Source organism: Rhinoraja longicauda, chromosome 2, assembly GCF_053455715.1.
Source record: "Rhinoraja longicauda isolate Sanriku21f chromosome 2, sRhiLon1.1, whole genome shotgun sequence".
Classification (NCBI taxonomy): domain Eukaryota; kingdom Metazoa; phylum Chordata; class Chondrichthyes; order Rajiformes; family Arhynchobatidae; genus Rhinoraja; species Rhinoraja longicauda.
This window is the reverse complement of record NC_135954.1, coordinates 45,747,476-45,764,829: the sequence shown is the minus strand read 5'-3', so window position 1 is coordinate 45,764,829 and position 17,354 is coordinate 45,747,476. Positions and strand designations below refer to the sequence as shown.

At 41.6% G+C, this 17,354-nt stretch overlaps 1 protein-coding gene across 2 annotated transcripts in view; it reads right to left on the bottom strand.

The window, feature by feature from the left end:
- cul1b (cullin 1b) overlaps positions 1 to 17,354 on the bottom strand; it is a 93,056-nt gene that overhangs the window by 22,104 nt on the left and 53,598 nt on the right. For both annotated transcript variants that reach the window (XM_078418417.1, XM_078418411.1), the window contains exons 8-13: positions 14,898 to 15,060; positions 13,723 to 13,853; positions 9,139 to 9,246; positions 8,307 to 8,413; positions 4,659 to 4,707; positions 3,770 to 3,901 (exon numbers count right to left, since the gene is read on the bottom strand). In XM_078418417.1, the coding sequence (XP_078274543.1) occupies positions 3,770 to 3,901; positions 4,659 to 4,707; positions 8,307 to 8,413; positions 9,139 to 9,246; positions 13,723 to 13,853; positions 14,898 to 15,060 (690 nt within the window). The remainder of the gene's footprint in view (positions 1 to 3,769; positions 3,902 to 4,658; positions 4,708 to 8,306; positions 8,414 to 9,138; positions 9,247 to 13,722; positions 13,854 to 14,897; positions 15,061 to 17,354) is intronic.

The window sequence follows — 17,354 nt, the reverse complement described above, 5'->3', positions numbered from 1 at the left end:
CTAATCAGTTAAGTTTAATTCATTCCAATGTCCTGATAAACTATTCAATAAAGATATTCTGGGTAATTCTGTTTATTGTGTAAAATAAACAGAATTACAGAAATAAAGAGATCTGGGTGTCCTTGTTCATCAGTCACAAAGTTAGCATGCAGGTACAGCAGGCAGTGAAGAAAGCTAATGGCATGTTGGCCTTTATGATAAGAGGAGTTGAGTTGTACAGGGCCCTAGTGAGATCGCACCTGGAGTACTGTGTGCAGTTTTGGTCTCCAAATTTGAGGAAGGACATTCTTGCTATTGAGGGCGTGGAGCATAGATTCACTAGGTTAATTCCCGGAATGGCGGGACTGTCGTCATGACTGGAGCGACTAGGCTTGTATACGCTGGAATTTAGGATGAGAGGGGATCTTATTGAAACATATAAGATTATTAAGGGATTGGACATGTTAGAGGCAGGAAACATGTTCCAAATGTTGGGGGATTCCAGAACCAGGGGTCACAGTTGAAGAATAAGGGGTAGACCATTTAGAACGGAGACGAGGAAAATCTTTTTCAGTCCGAGAGGTGTAAATCTATGGAATTCTCTGCCTCAGAAGGCAGTGGAGGCCAATTCTCTGGATGCTTTCAAGAGAGAGCTAGATAGAGCTCTTAAAGATAGTGAAGTCAAGGGATATGTGGAGAAGGCAGGAACGGGGTACTAGTTGTGAATGATCAGCCATGATCACACTGAATGGCGGTGCTGGCTCGAAGGGCCGAATGGCCTACTCCTGCACCTATTGTCTATTGTCTAAATTGTAAAAATATAATTCTACAACATTGGTAGAATGCAGTAAAATTAAGTATTAAGTTGTAATTAAATAGATGCAGTAAAGTTGCAAATAAGAAATTGTGCCATTTGCAGCAATAATAAGTCACTCATCCAAAAGACTGTACTACAACAGAGGTGTTCAAAAAAAATCAATCACTTGCGAGTGCATTTCAAAGCAACTGCCAATTGGCATGGGTTTTATGTGTTCACAAAACATATGGCCCGTGACTTGCTTGCTGGGTTTTGCCAGCAGTTCTGTATGGAACTGCCAGCATTTACTCTTGTAGTTGTGGGGAGTTTGGGAATCCTACATGAATTTGGAAAACCTGAACATGCTGACCATGGTTTGATTGTGGGTGCCTGGAGGCAGAGCAGGAGCTCTTGCGGGGAAATCTACTCTCAGATCCTGTTCTAGGTTAAATCTGACACACAATCTGCAAACCCAATGACTTCAAATTGAGATTTTACATACTTTTTCTTTGATTATTTGTGCCACAGTAATAATCTTTATTATTTATAATGCTTTAAGTGTTAGTTTTTTTAAAGTCTTGGTTAAAGTTTTAATAACTTCATATTTAGTAGCTTCTAAATGGGTCTGAACATCAGAGCACTCAGAAGCAGTAAAGCATCTTGGACCGACCAACATGCCCCATCTGCACTCGTCCCACCTGCCTGTGTTTGACCCATCTTCTATATACTAAAACTCTTGTTTGTTTGTTTCTGAACTACAGACAAAACAGTACCCGATAGCGCAACAATTTTAGGCCCACCTTACTCACCGTTGTCCCTTTGGTGCTAATGGAAGGTTTCATTGAAATCAGTCTTATATTTTTTAAGTTATTATCATTTTAAAGTTTAAATCTATCTCCTAGGGAGGGAGGGAGTGGGGTGGAAAGAGGGGGGAAGATAAGGGGGGGTTGAGGGGTATGGTGGGGGGGGGGGGGGGAGGGATGCGAGGAGGGGGGAGAGGGGGTGGGGGGAGGATGCTGCACCAATGCAGGAGAGGTTTGGGCCCCAACGGGTCCACTTGGTCTAGTATCCTTCTAAACCCATCCTACCCATGTACCTGTCCAGATGCTTTTTAAAAGTTCTGATAGTACCTGCCCTCAACTACTTCCTCCTTTCCAAATACCTACCACCCTTTGTGTAAAAACTTTGCCCCTTAGGTTCCTGTTAAATCTTTCCACATTCACCTTAAACCTATGTCCTCAGGTTCTTGATTTCCTTGGGGAAGAGATATGGTGCATTTACCCTAACTATTCCTCACGTGATCTTATACACCTCTACAAGATCACTCCTCATCCTTTTGTGCTCCAAGGAATAGTCCTTGGAGAGGATGTTTCCTTTGGTGGGAGAGTCTAGAACTAGAGGTCATAGCCTCAGAATGAAAGGATGTTCTTTTGGGAAGGAGATGAGGAGAAATTTCTTTAGTCAGAGGATGGTGAATCTGTGGAATTCTTTGCCACAGAAGGCTGTGGAGGCCGTTAGTGGATATTTATAAGGCAGAGGTAGATACCATTCTTGATCAAAACAGGTGTCAGAGGTTATGGAGAGAAGGCAGGAGAGAGAATGGGGGGTTAGGAGGGAGAGATAGATCAGCCATGATTGAATGGCGGAGTAGACTTGATGGGCCAAATGGCCTAATTCTACCCTATTCCTTCCTTAAGTCCAAGCCAGCTCAACCTCTCTTTTAGACTTGAGATACAATGTGGAAACAGGCTCTTCGGCCCATCGAGTCTACACCGACCTGCGATCACCCCCTTACACTAGCACTATCCTTCACACTAGGAACTTTTACTATCTTTGACATGCACTAACTAGTGATTGATTTTATTTGAACACCTGCTATTGTAGCGCAATCTCTTGGATGAGTGATTTATTATTTAATCTTTAGTTTTAATCTTTACCGAAGCCAATTATCCAAAAAACTGTTTGTCTTTCGAGTGTGAGAGGAAACTGGAGCACTAGTAACTCAGCACGTCAGGCAGCATCTCTGGAGAAAAAGTAGTGTCATCTGCAAACTTACTAATCATGTCTTGTATGTTCTCATCCAAATCATTGGTGTAGAAGACAAACAGCAATAGGCCCAGCACTGAACCCTGAGGCACACCACTAATCACAGGCCTTCAGTCTGAAAAACAACCTCCATCATCATCCTCTGCTTCCTTCCAGGAAGCTAATTTTCTATCCAGTTGGCTAGCTCTCCTTGGATCCCATGTGATCTAACCTTCCAGGACAGCCTACCATGCAGAATCTTGTCAAATGCCTTGCTGAAATCCATAGAGACAATGTCTGGAGCTGTGCTCTCATCAATCTGCCTGGTCACATCTTCATAAAACAGATGGTAAGCATGGGTAGTGCCTTTGCTGCCAGGAGTTTGAAACTGAAGAAGTATGTAGAAGGGTCATGAAGTGAAATGTCACCATTCCATGTCTTCCACAGATGCAGCCAGACCTACGGAATTACTCCAGCATTTTGTGTTTGTTTTTGGTAAATCAGTATCTGCAGTTCCTGGTTTCGCCACTGCTTGAAACCTGCCCACATGACACAATTACTTTACACAAGCCTTCACTTGGCTATTCTAGATACGTTTACAAGTATGTGATTGAAATGGTTCAGCATTGAGCACATTTGGCGGGCTTCACTCTGCAAAACCTTGGTCAACCTCATCGTCACCATGTATCCAAACCATGCCAGTGCCTCGATTTTCAGCGCAGCAGATAATGAAGTACCAGGTTGTCATACGCATTTATATCAACATGAAATTGGGCAAGCCAAGGTTCTATACATTTGAATTATTCGCAGAACTCAAATATCTAAATTTAAGACTTTAAAAAGTTAATTCAGCTCCGCTGATAACTTTGGTTTGAAAAAGAGATAAACAACCCAAGAGCAATGGCCAATATTAGCCAAGATGACATGAACACTAATGGAAAAATCAAGTTCAAAGAAAGCTGCACTGACCTTTAGTTTGGAGATCATGCTTGCTTCTGCATCATCGCTTGCACTGTTCTGATGAACCAGTCTCTTTGCTAACATCTTGGCATAGAACTTCTGAAATACATCTTTGTCTTCAATATACTTAAATACCACCATCTGAAAAATGACCAATTCAATCAATGATTGTTTTTTAATAACACATTTAGAGTAAGAGAGCCATGCATCACAGAAACAGGTATTTTGGCCAAACTCATCCATGCATACTAGGATGCCCCATCTAAGCTAGTCCCATTTGCCCGTGTTTGGCCCAGATCCCTCTAAATCTTTTCTACTCGTGTACCTGACTCCACTACCTTCTCTGGCAGCTCACACTGACCTCTGAGTGACGGAGTGAATGATAATCACGCAGACAGATTTGTTTAGGATCACGATGAACTGCTGTTGATGGATCGATGAAGGAAATTGGAAAGCATGCTATCATTCTTAATGTATCCAATAAAGTGCTGTGACTTGGAACGTGCCCCATTTGTAGTACAACTATTCGCTGACCTGCTCCAGTAACTGAGGTACGTTTTGTACATCCAGTCGGTTTACTGGCTAACTAACTCCCAGATTCTGGTTAATGATTTAGTGGTGGTAAGTCATTTAATGTTATAGGGAAGTGGTTAGATATTCTCGTCTGTAATTCAATTGCACAAAGATTAGTGTTTTTTCAGTCCAAGTAGAATATTATTTTGTTCTTGCTGCTTGCGGACAAGATATTCCAATAAAATAAAAGCTGCAGGTGGGAAACATTAAAGACTTTTCAATTTTCTTTTACGAGTTGCAATATTGTTGTATGAACCCATAACACGACTGGCCAAACCCATCTTGGCATCTAAAGTAGAGTGGCAACATTTTTTAAAGTTCTCACCACTTGATTGAGGGTATCTTCAAGCTCAGCCTCTTCTGGATTCTTAGAACTGCAGAACACAGATTTAAGAAGCAATATTAAATCAATACTTGCAAAAGTTATAACTACAAATTTTCCATAACAGCAATACTTATTTTTAATTGTGGCAACAGTGATCTATGATTATATAGCAATGGTTAGTTAGGAACCTTGAAATACAGCAAAAATCAAATATGCATTTCCAAGGAATGATAATGTTATTGCATTCTTATGTGAAAATATTGTGCTCAGTTAAGGAAACATTGCCTATTCTTTGCCATTCTGTCAGCACTGTGCCATGTAAGTGCTAACAAATGGGAATTTTATGTGTGCCAGTTCTAATAGATGCCCTCCACACTAGGTTTCCTGACTGCATCCAAATGATGAACTGCGTGGAATCCAATAGAGGCTTAGAGTCATACAGCGTGGAAACAGACCCTTTGGCCCAACTTGCCCGTGCCGACCAACATGTCCCATCTGCCAGTGTTTGGCCCATATCCCTTTAAACCTATCTTATCCAGGTACCTGTCCAAAAATGTATTTTAAACATTGTGATAGTACCTGCCTCAACTACCTCTACTGGCAGCTCATTCTATATACCTACGACCCTTTGTGTAAAAAAGTTGCATTTCGGATTCCCATTAAATCCTCCCCCCCCCCACCTCCCGTTTTGTGGAGAAACGTGTTCTGGCCCACCTTCATGAAACAGTGCATAATCTCATAAGGCCCTACTGCAGTGACTAGTGGGGTGCCGCAAGGCTCAGTGCTGGGACCCGAGTTATTTACAATATATATTAACGATTTATATGAAGGAAATAAATGTAACATCTCCAAGTTTGCAAATGATACAAAGCTGGGTGGCAGTGCGAGCTGTGAAGAGGATGCTATGAGGCTGCAGGGTGACTTGAATAGGTTGGGTAAGTGGGCAGATGCATGGCAGATGCAATATAATATGGATAAATGTGAGGTTATCCACTTTGGTGGCAAGAACAGGAAGGCAGATTATAATCTGAATGATGTCAGATTAAGAAAGCCGGAGGTGTAACGAGACCTGGGTATGCTTCTACATCTGTCACTCAAAGTAAACATGCAGATACATCAGGCAGTGAAGAAAGCTAATGGCATGTTGGCCTTCATTGCGAGAGGATGAGTTTAGGAGCAAGGAGGTCCTATTGCAGTTGTACAGAGCCCTGATGAGACCGCACCTGGAATATTGTGTGCAATTTTGGTCTTCTAATTCGAGGAAGGACATTATTGCTATTGAGGGAGTGCAGCATAGGTTCACCAGGTTAATTCCTGGGATAGTGGGACTGACAGATGATGAAACAATGGGACGACTGGGCTTGTATTCACTGGAATTTAGGATGAGAGGGGATCTTATAAAAACATATACAATTCTCAAGGATTGGATAGGCTAGATGCAGGAAAAATGTTCCCGATGTTGGGGGAGTCCAGAACCAGGGGGTCACAGTTTAAGAATAAGGGGTAGGCCATTCAGGACTGAGATGAGGAAAAACTTTTTCACCCAGAGAGTTGTGAATCTGTGGAATTCTCTGCCACAGAAGGCAGTGGAAGCCAATTCACTGGATTAATTTAAAAGAGAGTTAGATAGAGCTCTAGGGGCTAGTGGATTCAAGGGATATGGGGAGAAGGCATGCACGGGTTACTGATTGTAGATGATCAGCCAAGATCACAATGAATGGCAGTGCTGGCTCGAATGGCCAAATGGCCTCCTCCTGCACCTATTTTCTATGTTTCTAACTCACTGCATGTTTTCAAGAGAGTGTTAGATTTAGCTCAAGGCTAAAGGAATCAAGGGATATGGGCAAAAAGCAGGAATGGGGTACTGATTTTGGATGATCAGCCATGATCACATTGAATGGCGGTGCTGGCTCAAAGGGCCGAATGGCCTACTCCTGCACCTATTTTTCTACATTTCTATGCAAAGTCTCTGCATTTATGATTAGCAGGGCTTTGGACAGCAAGTCATTATGTACAGAACCAAAAAAGATGAAGCCACTTTGCTCCGTGGCCAGCCCTGAGCAAAGCCAACTTTCCTATGAATAAATTCAGACCTAATTGAGTAGAACGCAGGGACATTTATTTAAAACATGAAAATTATGTTAGCCTGCATGCCAAACAGTTGATATCACTGTCATATTTTTAGAAACATAGAAAATAGGTGCAGGAGTAGGCCATTCGGCCCTTCGAGCCAGCACCGCCATTCAATATGATCATGGCTGATCATCCAAAATCAGTACCCCTTTCTGGCTTTTTCCCCATATCCCTTGATTCCCTCAGCCCTAAGAGCCAAATCTAACTTTTCTATCTTTAGCCTCGGGTAGGTAGGTAACACAGTATCACACCAAAGATTTTAAACTTACATCCTTGGAGCTTAATCGAATGGTATTAAATCTAGTTTAGTGTTAGCATTCATGCCTCAGAATCATACATTATCCCACTCTAGGATTTAAAATAATCTGAGAACATGAAAGATACTCGGGTGACTTTTGATTGATAAATGCTCTTTGAATAAATGTGAATACCATGTTGTCATAGCAGCATCATGTAGGAATCTTGCCTTCATAAATGGAACAAGAGAAAAGTAAGAAGCTATGCAAAACATTTACAAATCTGGTTAGAACACTGGTTAGAACACAGTAACACATTTAAGAATGTCAAGGCCTTGGAAAGAGTAAACCAAGATTTATTGGTATAACACCACATTATAAAACATTGGTTAGGTTGCATTTGAAGTATCGTGTGGAGTTTCCCATAAAACTTTGGTTAGGACCCTGATGGGAAGGATGTGAAAGCTCAGAAAGGGTGCAAGAAAAGTTTACCTGGATGCTGCCTGGATTAGAGGGTATCAGCTATAAAAAGAGGCTGGGCAAACAGATTGATTTCTCTGCATCAGAGACTGAGGGGAGACCTAATAAGTTTATAAAATTATGAGGGGCACAGTAAGGCTAGATGTCATGGTCTTTTTCCCCAGAGAGGAAATGTCAAATACTACAGGCCATAGCTTTAAGGTGAGAAGGAGAAAACTTCATGAGTCAAGAGACTTATCATATGTACCGAAACGGAACAATAAAATTCTTACTTGCAGCAGCACAGCAGGTTATCAATAGATAACATGATAAACAAACAAAAAAGTTTAATAAAAAAAATAATATAGTGCAAAACAAAACCCCAAAGTCCCCAGTGCAACCAAGAGAGTTTGTAATTTGGTTCATTTGGTTCCTTCATGATGCTGGCTGCCTTTTTGAGCAGCGCCTTCTATAGATCTCAAAGTGTTTAAAGTAGATGAGCGAGACAAGTTTTTTTTTTTTTACACACTCAAGAGACTGGTGGGTACTTGGAATGCACTGCCAGGGGAGCGATGTGAGCAAATACAATAGTGGCGTTTAAGAGGCATATAAATAGGTACATGAAGATACTGGGAATGGAGGGAAATGGAGCACAAGCAGGCAGAAGGGATTAGTTTAATTTGGAATCATGTTCAGCACAAATATCATGGGACAAAGGTCATGTTCCTATGCTGTACTGTTCTATGTATATTAACACTAGCCCAGAGTTCAGTTATGTGAAGACATTTTGGATAGCTGGATAATTTTCCCAAGTTCTTACCTTTTCTTCAATAGAGAGTCACAGTATCTTGCCAGTAATTCTGGAGATTTACTTGAAGACTGAGCCATTTTTGTTACTGCATTATTATTTATGAAACGACCACATGCCTACATAAAACCAAACCACAATTTTAAACATCACTATAAAAATGGCTGTTAGGTCTTCACACCTTCACCTTCATTTATTGTTTTGTTTCCCATCCTTCTATATCCTTACCAATAAAATTCTATTCACTGCAGGTTTGAAAATTTTGGGTCGAGACCCTTCTTCAGACTTCTTCAGTCTGAAGGTCTTGACCCAAAACATCACCTATTCCTTTTCTTCAGAGATGCTAACTGACCCACTGAGTTACTCCAACCTTTTGCATCCATCTTGAACTTTTCACTGTACCTCGGTACATATGAGATTAATAAACTCAAATAGCACCCCTCTCCAGAAAAACAATTAACATTTTAGCGTAGGAAAATAACTGCAAGTGCTGTTGCAAATCGAAGGTATCACAAAATGTTGGAGTAACTCAGCAGGTCAGGCAGCATCTAGGAGAGAAGGAATGGGTGACGTTTCAGGTCAAGACCTTCTTCAGTCTGAAGGGTCTCCAGCATTTGGTGATACCTTCAATTAACATTTTAGCTCTCCATACAGTTCATTAACCAACAGATCATTAAACAAAAACATTAATTCAGTTTTCCCCTCCACTCAACCTCTAGCCAATTGAGTTTTACCAGAATTTTCTTTTTATATGTTTTACACTTACTTTGATTCTGTTCTGCAACTGTGAATGGTCACATTTAGTTTTTATTAGATGTTGGTTGCCATAAAATAACTGTCTCACCTTATCCAAAGCAGCCACAAAACCAGCATCATTGTTGAAAGCTGACATCACTAATGCATTGTACTTCTTATGGACATCCAGAATTGTTTGTACATACATTTTGGGATCCTGAGTCAAAAAAGGAAAGATACATGTAAATATAAATATTTGCAAATGAATACATGGCCATGCTGAAAACTGACTTATTGATGTGAAGAGTTTCTTTAACAACAAGGCTTCATAACAGTTCATTTGGAACAATAATTTAAATGGTAAACACAAAATGCTGGAGTAACTCAGCGGGTCAGGCAGCATATCTGGAGAGAAGGAATGGGTGACGTTTCGGGTCGAGACCCTTCTTCAGACTGATGTCAGGGGAGGGGGGTGGGACAAAGATAGAATGTAGTCAGAGACAGTAGACTAGTGGGAGAACTGGGAAGGGGAGGGGATGGAGAGAGAAAGCAAGGGCGGTCTGAAGTTAGAGAAGTCAATGTTCATACCATTGGGTTGTAAACTAGATAGTTCCTCTGTCCCTCTCTTCCCCTCCCCCTTCACCCCCCAGATCTCCCACTGACTTCCTGTCTCCACCTATATCCTTCCTTTGTCCTGCCCCCCTGACATCAGTCTGAAGAAGGGCCTCGACCTGAAACGTCACCCATTCCTTCTCTCCTGAGATGCTGCCTGACCTGCTGTTACTCCAGCATTTTGTGAATAAATACCTTCAAGCAAAATATGAGGTGCTGTTCCTCCAATTTGCACTGTGCCTCACTCTGACAATGGAGGAGGCCCAGGACAGAAAGGCCAGATTTGGAATGGGAGGGGGTTGAAGTGCTGAGTGGGGGAGGAAGGGTGGGGAAATCAGGTAGGTTAAGACAGACTGAGCGGAGGTGTTCAGCAAAATGATCGCCGAGCCTGCGCTTGGTCTCGCCGTTGTAGAGAAGTTGACACCTGGAACAGCAGATACAGTAGATGAGGTTGGAGGTGGTGCAAGTGAACCTCTGCCTCACCTGGAAAGACTGTTTGGGTCGAGGGGGCAGGTAAAGGGACAGGCGTTGCATCTCCTGCGGTTGCACGGGAAAGTACCTGGAGAGGGGGTGGTTTGGGTGGGAAGGGACGGGTTGACCAGGGAATTTCGGAGGGAACGGTCTCTGCGGAAAGCAGAAAAGGGTGGAGATGGGAAGATGTGGCCAGTCGTGGGATCCTGTTGGAGGTGGCGAAAATGTTGGAGGATTATATGCTGTATGCGATGAGGGATAGGGTGGAAGGTGAGGACAAGGGGGACTCTGTCCTTGTTACAAATGGGGGGAGGGGGAGTAAGAGCGGAGCTGTGAGATATCAAGGCGACCCTAGTGAGTCTAGTAATTTCAATGCGCTCAGTGTAAATCACCGATTGGAGTTTACGAGTGGAGAGAGGGAATGAGAAGTTGGAGGTGCAGCAACCTACACAGAAATCAATTGAGTGAGTCGGGGTCACCTGTTCCTGGTTCCACGTTCCACGTTCCAGTCGCCCCAAAGAATGGGACATTTTTATTTTAACATACACCAGACCTCCCAACATTTGATTTTTACAAATTCAGAATTTTACATCAAAATTCATAATATGGCGCGTAATGCAACTTTTCCGCAAAACAAAGTATACATGCCAAATGCGCATACACGTTGCGCTAAATTCACGTGTGAAAAACGACTATTATTTCCAACAGTCTGGTTCTTGGACTACATGTACAATGTCAGGCCTATCATGAGTATATTCTACTATTATAGAAAGGTTATTGAACAGAAATACTTTTTACAACAAAGAAAAGATTGTTTTGTTTTGTTTTTCCTATTTTGCTTTTTCCTTACACATCCCAATTCTCTTGGTATTGAATAAAAGAACAATGGTCATAAAATGTATGACTAAGTTATGAAAAAAGATATTCATTTAAACAATTGCACATACCTAATTTAATTGAAGACATACTTGCTCCAGTGGTCTTCAACAGCAAATCACAACGGTCCATGTCCCCCCCCAATCCTACTCCCCTCCACCCCCTCCTCTCCCCAACCCCCCACTACTCCCCTACTCCCCCCCTTCACCTCCCACCCCTCCCCTCCCCCCTACTCCCCCCACACCTCCCCTCCACCCCTCCCCCAACTCCCCCACCCCTTTCCCCCCAAATCCACTCCCCCATCCCTCCTCCCCCACTCCCCTCCCACCCACACTCTCCCCCTCACTTCCTCCACCCCCCCCGACCCCCACTCCTTCCTCCCACTCCACTGCCCCCCACCCATCCACTCTCAACATCAACGGGCCTCGCGCTCCGCAGCGAGGCTAGGCCAGCGGCGAGGCGAGGCAAGGCCGGGCCAGCGGCGAAAGGCAAGGCGATGGCCGGGCCAGCGGCGAGGCGAGGAGCGTGGCAAGTACAGAGGCAAGGCAAGCGGTGGGGCGGGGTGAACGGCAGGGCGGGGCGAGGTGAGGCTAGCGGCGAGGCGAGGCGAGTACAGCGGCGAGGCGAGGCAAGCAGCGAGGCATGTGTTTTGCGGAAAAATGTGAGGCAAAATCAGAATGGCGGAAATGAAATAAGAAAGCAGAAACTTTCCGCCAAATTCGGAAGGGTTGGGAGGTCTGCATACACTGATAATTCCATGCCCTGCCACCATTACGCACAAACTCAATTAGTAGATGTGAGAAAATTAATGCAGATGTGTGCAAAACAACACTACTTCTCGTACACAATCCCAATCGACTCAGTACTTCTGATTCTGTTACTAAAACCGGTTTTGCATTTGCATTAGTGACATGCTGGCTGGAAGAAAATGATTATTAAGACTGCTCAGAAAGAAAATCAGCAGCATTATGGCTTAAAATGAAATTTAAATTGAGCAGATGTTTATTTTTAAATTGTTTACTACTCTCAATATGATTACTGGTTTTAGTAACAGAAAGTCATGCGAAATGTATTCACTATATTTTGGCATCACAAGTGTTCATTTAATTTTCACTTCTCCATCTTCAGTTTTAAAATAATAAGCACAGTCGTCCATGCCAACCAAGATGCTCCATCTAAGTTAGACCCATTTGCCCACATTTGGCCCATATCCCTGTAAACCTTTCCTATCCATGTCCCTGTCCAAATGTAATTGTATCTGCCTCAACTACTATCTCTGCCAGCACATCCCACATACCTCTGTGTGAAAAAGTTGTCCCTTAAGTTCCTTTTAAATCTTTCCCTTCTCACCTTAAACCTATATGACCTCTATGATTCCACTGCCATGGGAAAAGACTATGGATTCACATCTATTCCCCTCATAATTTTATACACCTCTATAAGATTACCCCCTCAGCCTTCTGTGCTCCAAGGAATAAAGTCCTAGCCAGCTGAGCCCTTTCTCTATTTTTCAGGCCCTCACGTCCTGTCAATATCCTCACAAATATTATCTGTGCTCTTCCCAGCTTTATGGTATCTTTCCTTTAGCAAGGTGGCCAAAACTGAACACAATACTCCAATAGTAACCTTGACAACATCTTATACAACTATAATGTTATGTCTTAACTTCTGTACTCAATTAATAAAAGACACAAGTGCCAGAGTAACACAGCAGGTCAGGCAGCATCACTGGAGAGCATGGGTAGTTGATGTTTCGGGCCAGGACCCTTCTTCAGACCCGATACGTTATCTATCCATGCTCTTCAGACATGTTGCCTGACCTGCTGAGTTCCTCCAGCACTTTGTTCCTCTTTTTGCAGCACCTGCAATTGCTTGTATGCACATTCTATACTCAATTCCCTCACTGATGAAGGCCAACATGCCAAAAGCCTAGATGTAGAAAAAAGGAACTGTAAATCCTGTCTTACAAAAAAGACACACAAAGTACTGGAGTACTTTCTGAAGAAGGGTTCCGACCCGAAATGTTCTCTATCCATGTTCTCCAGAGATACCAAAAGGCTTTTTCATTAACCTATTTACCTGCAATGCCACTTTCAATGAACCATGTACTTATACTCCTACGTCCCTCTGCCATACATCCCTCCCCAGTGCTCTACCATTCTCCAAGTCCTTCAATAGAAGTACTGATAAAAAATTTGTGCAACCTTCACAAAAGATGTGATGAGAGCATGTGGCTTTTCCAAAATATGGATAACCACAAACAAACATTTAATGAATAGAATAGAAAATTCTGAATGTCAAAAGCACTTTTGTTTTTAGAATTAAATGATTTGCCACTCCATTATGGTCAGAAGCAGCTTTACTATGAGTAAGAGACATCATAGTCGCCGGAGACAGTTTCAGATATTATCACTATGCTTTCTAGCATTCTTCACAAAAATACCCAAAGTTATCAAACATTGGCAAAGATAAAAATTCACACATTGCCTGGAACAATGTTGTGAGAAGGTAGGAAAAGGGGAGACAAGCATAACATAAATCAAAGTTTTCAAAGCAAAAAAAGGAATGATTAGCCATGATCACATTGAATGGCTCGAAGGACCGAATGGCCTACTCCTGCACCTATTGTCTATAATTACCAGATGCCAAAAATGTATGTAAAGATAACTAGTGTGTCAGAAAGCGGAGTAACCAGAGGGTCATGAATTAATTATTTAAAAAATCAATAACTCACATTCAGAGCAGCTTCTCCACACTTCTCAATGGCAGCCAAACCCTGGTTATGAATGTGTGTTTCTAGAAGTTTCTTCAGCTCCCCAAGGCCATCTTGGATTCGAGACACTAAGTTATACATTCTACCCAGATCTAGCAAAGTAAAGCAAGCAAATCTGGTTATTTATTTTTTGATACTGGCATCAAATATTCTACTTATCCAAAATCATCAAAATCTATCACATACACCAATCATTCCACTAAAATATTGCAACTGTGTACAGAAAAACAAGCCAATATTAAAAAAATACTCAAGCCCTTGTAAGCTAATAACTATGCTTGTCATTGTGCAAGTCATCCGTAAACTTCACATCTCTACAATGCAAGTTTCTACATTAGAGCATGTGAACTTTTAACATGCTATCATTCTATCTCGTAAATCATTTAAGTAGCAGGTTTACTATTGCTATAGTTGGATACTGCACTTTAAATCAGCTGCCAATATTAAACAAACTATAATTCGTCCTTCTTTGTTTCTTTTCTTTGCTCACCATAAAATACTAGAGTAAAATTCCACAGTACACACACAGATTTGAACTGTGCTAGTTCTTAAAATGGATAGATTGGGGTCAGTTGGGCCCATTCCTCATGTACAGTTATGTTATCTACACAAACAATGAAAGGCACAATTATTACTTTTAAGATAAATCAGAGAATTCCATGATCAATCGTCATTGCCCCTTGACTGCCACAAGTGAGGAGGAAGAGGGATGCAAGTAAGATTTTTTAAACTGAGGTTTGAAGTTTGGACTTTCTGAGAGGGTTGTAGAGGCAAAGATTCTCTCAACATTGAAGTATTGGACAAACAATTACATTGGCAAGACATAGATGGCAATGAATCAGGTACTGATAAATGGAAATAAATAAATAGGCACCTGACGATTGGCATTCAAAGGGTGGATCAAAGGACCTGTTTCTGTGCATCATCCAATGGTGGCTTTTTAGAGGTCGCATTTAAAAAAATAACGTATTTACCATTTCTACTGAAGAAGTCTATATAGTAATGGCAACATGCAGTTCAGTTCAGATGAAAGATAAGCTGTCCTCTGAGATTCTAAGTACAAGACAAAGAGAAAAGGAAAATCATGCTAATCTGCAGCATAATGTTCCCCTTTTCACAATAAACAGGAGTATTACCTTCATTTTTATCAGCATCTAATAAATTCTGAAACTCTGTATGAAAAATTTCTAGATGTTTCTCAATGAGTACTTGTTCACATTTACGAGCCAGCTCATCTTGGGTACTTTCATGAAGATAAACTTGTACTCTACGTTGTTCCTCCATCAACCGAGCTTCAGCCTGAAAGACAAAATCAGCTTCCTGAATACAACTAACTACTCAAAATATGATACTATACAAAATTGTATAAACCTAAGTTTAAACCCTTTGTCAATTTTCAAAATGTATCCCTGAACAGTTATACAGACAGGGATTATTTATCAACAAATCCCTTCAGCTGTGTTTGTGCAGTGGGATATCTGAACTAAAATCTGAAAAAGATGGCAATGCTCAACAGAATAGTTTGAATATTTAATGTTTCAGTTTGATGACCATTTATCAGAACTGGGAAAAGTTTTCTGCAAATTAAAATAGATCACATTTCTAACTTTTCCTCATTTTGATGAAAGGCCGTTAACCATTAATGCCTTGACTCTGTGGATACTGCCTTTTACCTACTGAGCATTTCTAGAATTTGCTGTTTATAACTCTACTCCCTATTGCCAGGAATGTGAGGTGAGCTACAATTATCATTAACCTTAAAATAGAGAAGTAAAAACAAAATTGTCAGGCTTCTCATTCTTGACAACTTCTCTTATTTTCAAATAATAATTGAGAAACACATTATGAATAATCCTTTATTTTACTGAATGCCACATAGCTTGAGGGGGCATATTGCATTCAACTACTTTATTTCTCTTGCTCCAAATATCTTACATCCACCAAAACTCAACAACCAGGATATTAACTTACTAGGGCATTTAATTCTTAATATTGGCAGGTTTTGGGTTAATCCTGTAATATGTTTATGTATGGAAATCCATTAAAAAAGCATTTTGGAATTTTAAGCAGGAATATAATAACAAAAAGCCATCATGTTTATCAAGAGTCATGGCATATTCTGTGTGAGCGGGAGGGACGAGCAAGCAATGTAAGTTTAGAAAATGAAAGGGAAAACAAGTGTCAGAGAATGGGGTAGGAAAGGGGCGAGAGAACAAAAGACCCCCACATATTCAAATCCATATATCTGCCCCTCATGATTTTGTAAGCCTGCATAGGGTCACCAGTCAGCCTCTTTCACTCTGGGGAAAACAGGCCCAGCCTATCTGATGTCTCCTGAGAATGCAACCCTTCAGTCTCAGCAACAGCCTCGTCAATTTTTACCCGCACCCTCGCTAGCCTAATCACAGCCTTCCTATAGTAAGCTTGCTGGAACTGCATACAATTCCAGATTCGATCTCACCGACATCTTGGATAACTAATGCTACTTCCCATCTCTTGGAATCCACATCTGTCTGATGAAACCAAGCATGCATATGTCGTCTTTGTCACTTTGACTACCTTCTCACTTTCAGGGTATTTATACCATTGGTTCTCTCCAGTCTACAACACTCCCCAGGACCCCGTTATTCACTGTATATGCCCTGTCCTGGTTTAACTTCCTAAAATACTTCACTTTGCTCTTGTTCGAGTTAAATTTCATTTTGCCATTCCTTGGCCTACTTACCCAGTTGAATTAAAAACCCTGTTTTTGCCTTATACAATCTTCTCCACTGTCCACCATCCGAAAACTTACTAATCATGCCGCTTATATTCTCATCTATAGAACATTGAAAAATGATCTCCAGTGGAAGCTATTTACAAATATACATTAATGACTTAGACGAAGGGATTAAAAGTACCATTAGCAAATTTGCAGATGATACTAAGCTGGGGGGTAGTGTGAATTGTGAGGAAGATGCAATAAGGCTGCAGGGTGACTTGGACAGGTTGTGTGAGTGGGCGGATACATGGCAGATGCAGTTTAATGTAGATAAGTGTGAGGTTATTCACTTTGGAAGTAAGAATAGAAAGGCAGATTATTATCTGAATGGTGTCAAGTTAGGAGGAGGGGGAGTTCAACGAGATCTGGGTGTCCTAGTGCATCAGTCAATGAAAGGAAGCATGCAGGTACAGCAGGCAGTGAAGAAAGCCAATGGAATGTTGGCCTTCATAACAAGAGGAGTTGAGTATAGGAGCAAAGAGGTCCTTCTACAGTTGTACCGGGCCCTGGTGAGACCGCACCTGGAGTACTGTGTGCAGTTTTGGTCTCCAAATTTGAGGAAGGATATTCTTGCTATGGAGGGCGTGCAGCGTAGGTTCACTAGGTTAATTCCCGGAATGGCGGGACTGTCGTATGTTGAAAGGCTGGAGCGATTGGGCTTGTATACACTGGAATTTAGAAGGATGAGGGGGGATCTTATTGAAACATATAAGATAATTAGGGGATTGGACACATTAGAGGCAGGAAACATGTTCCCAATGTTGGGGGAGTCCAGAACAAGGGGCCACAGTTTAAGAATAAGGGGTAGGCCATTTAGAACGGAGATGAGGAA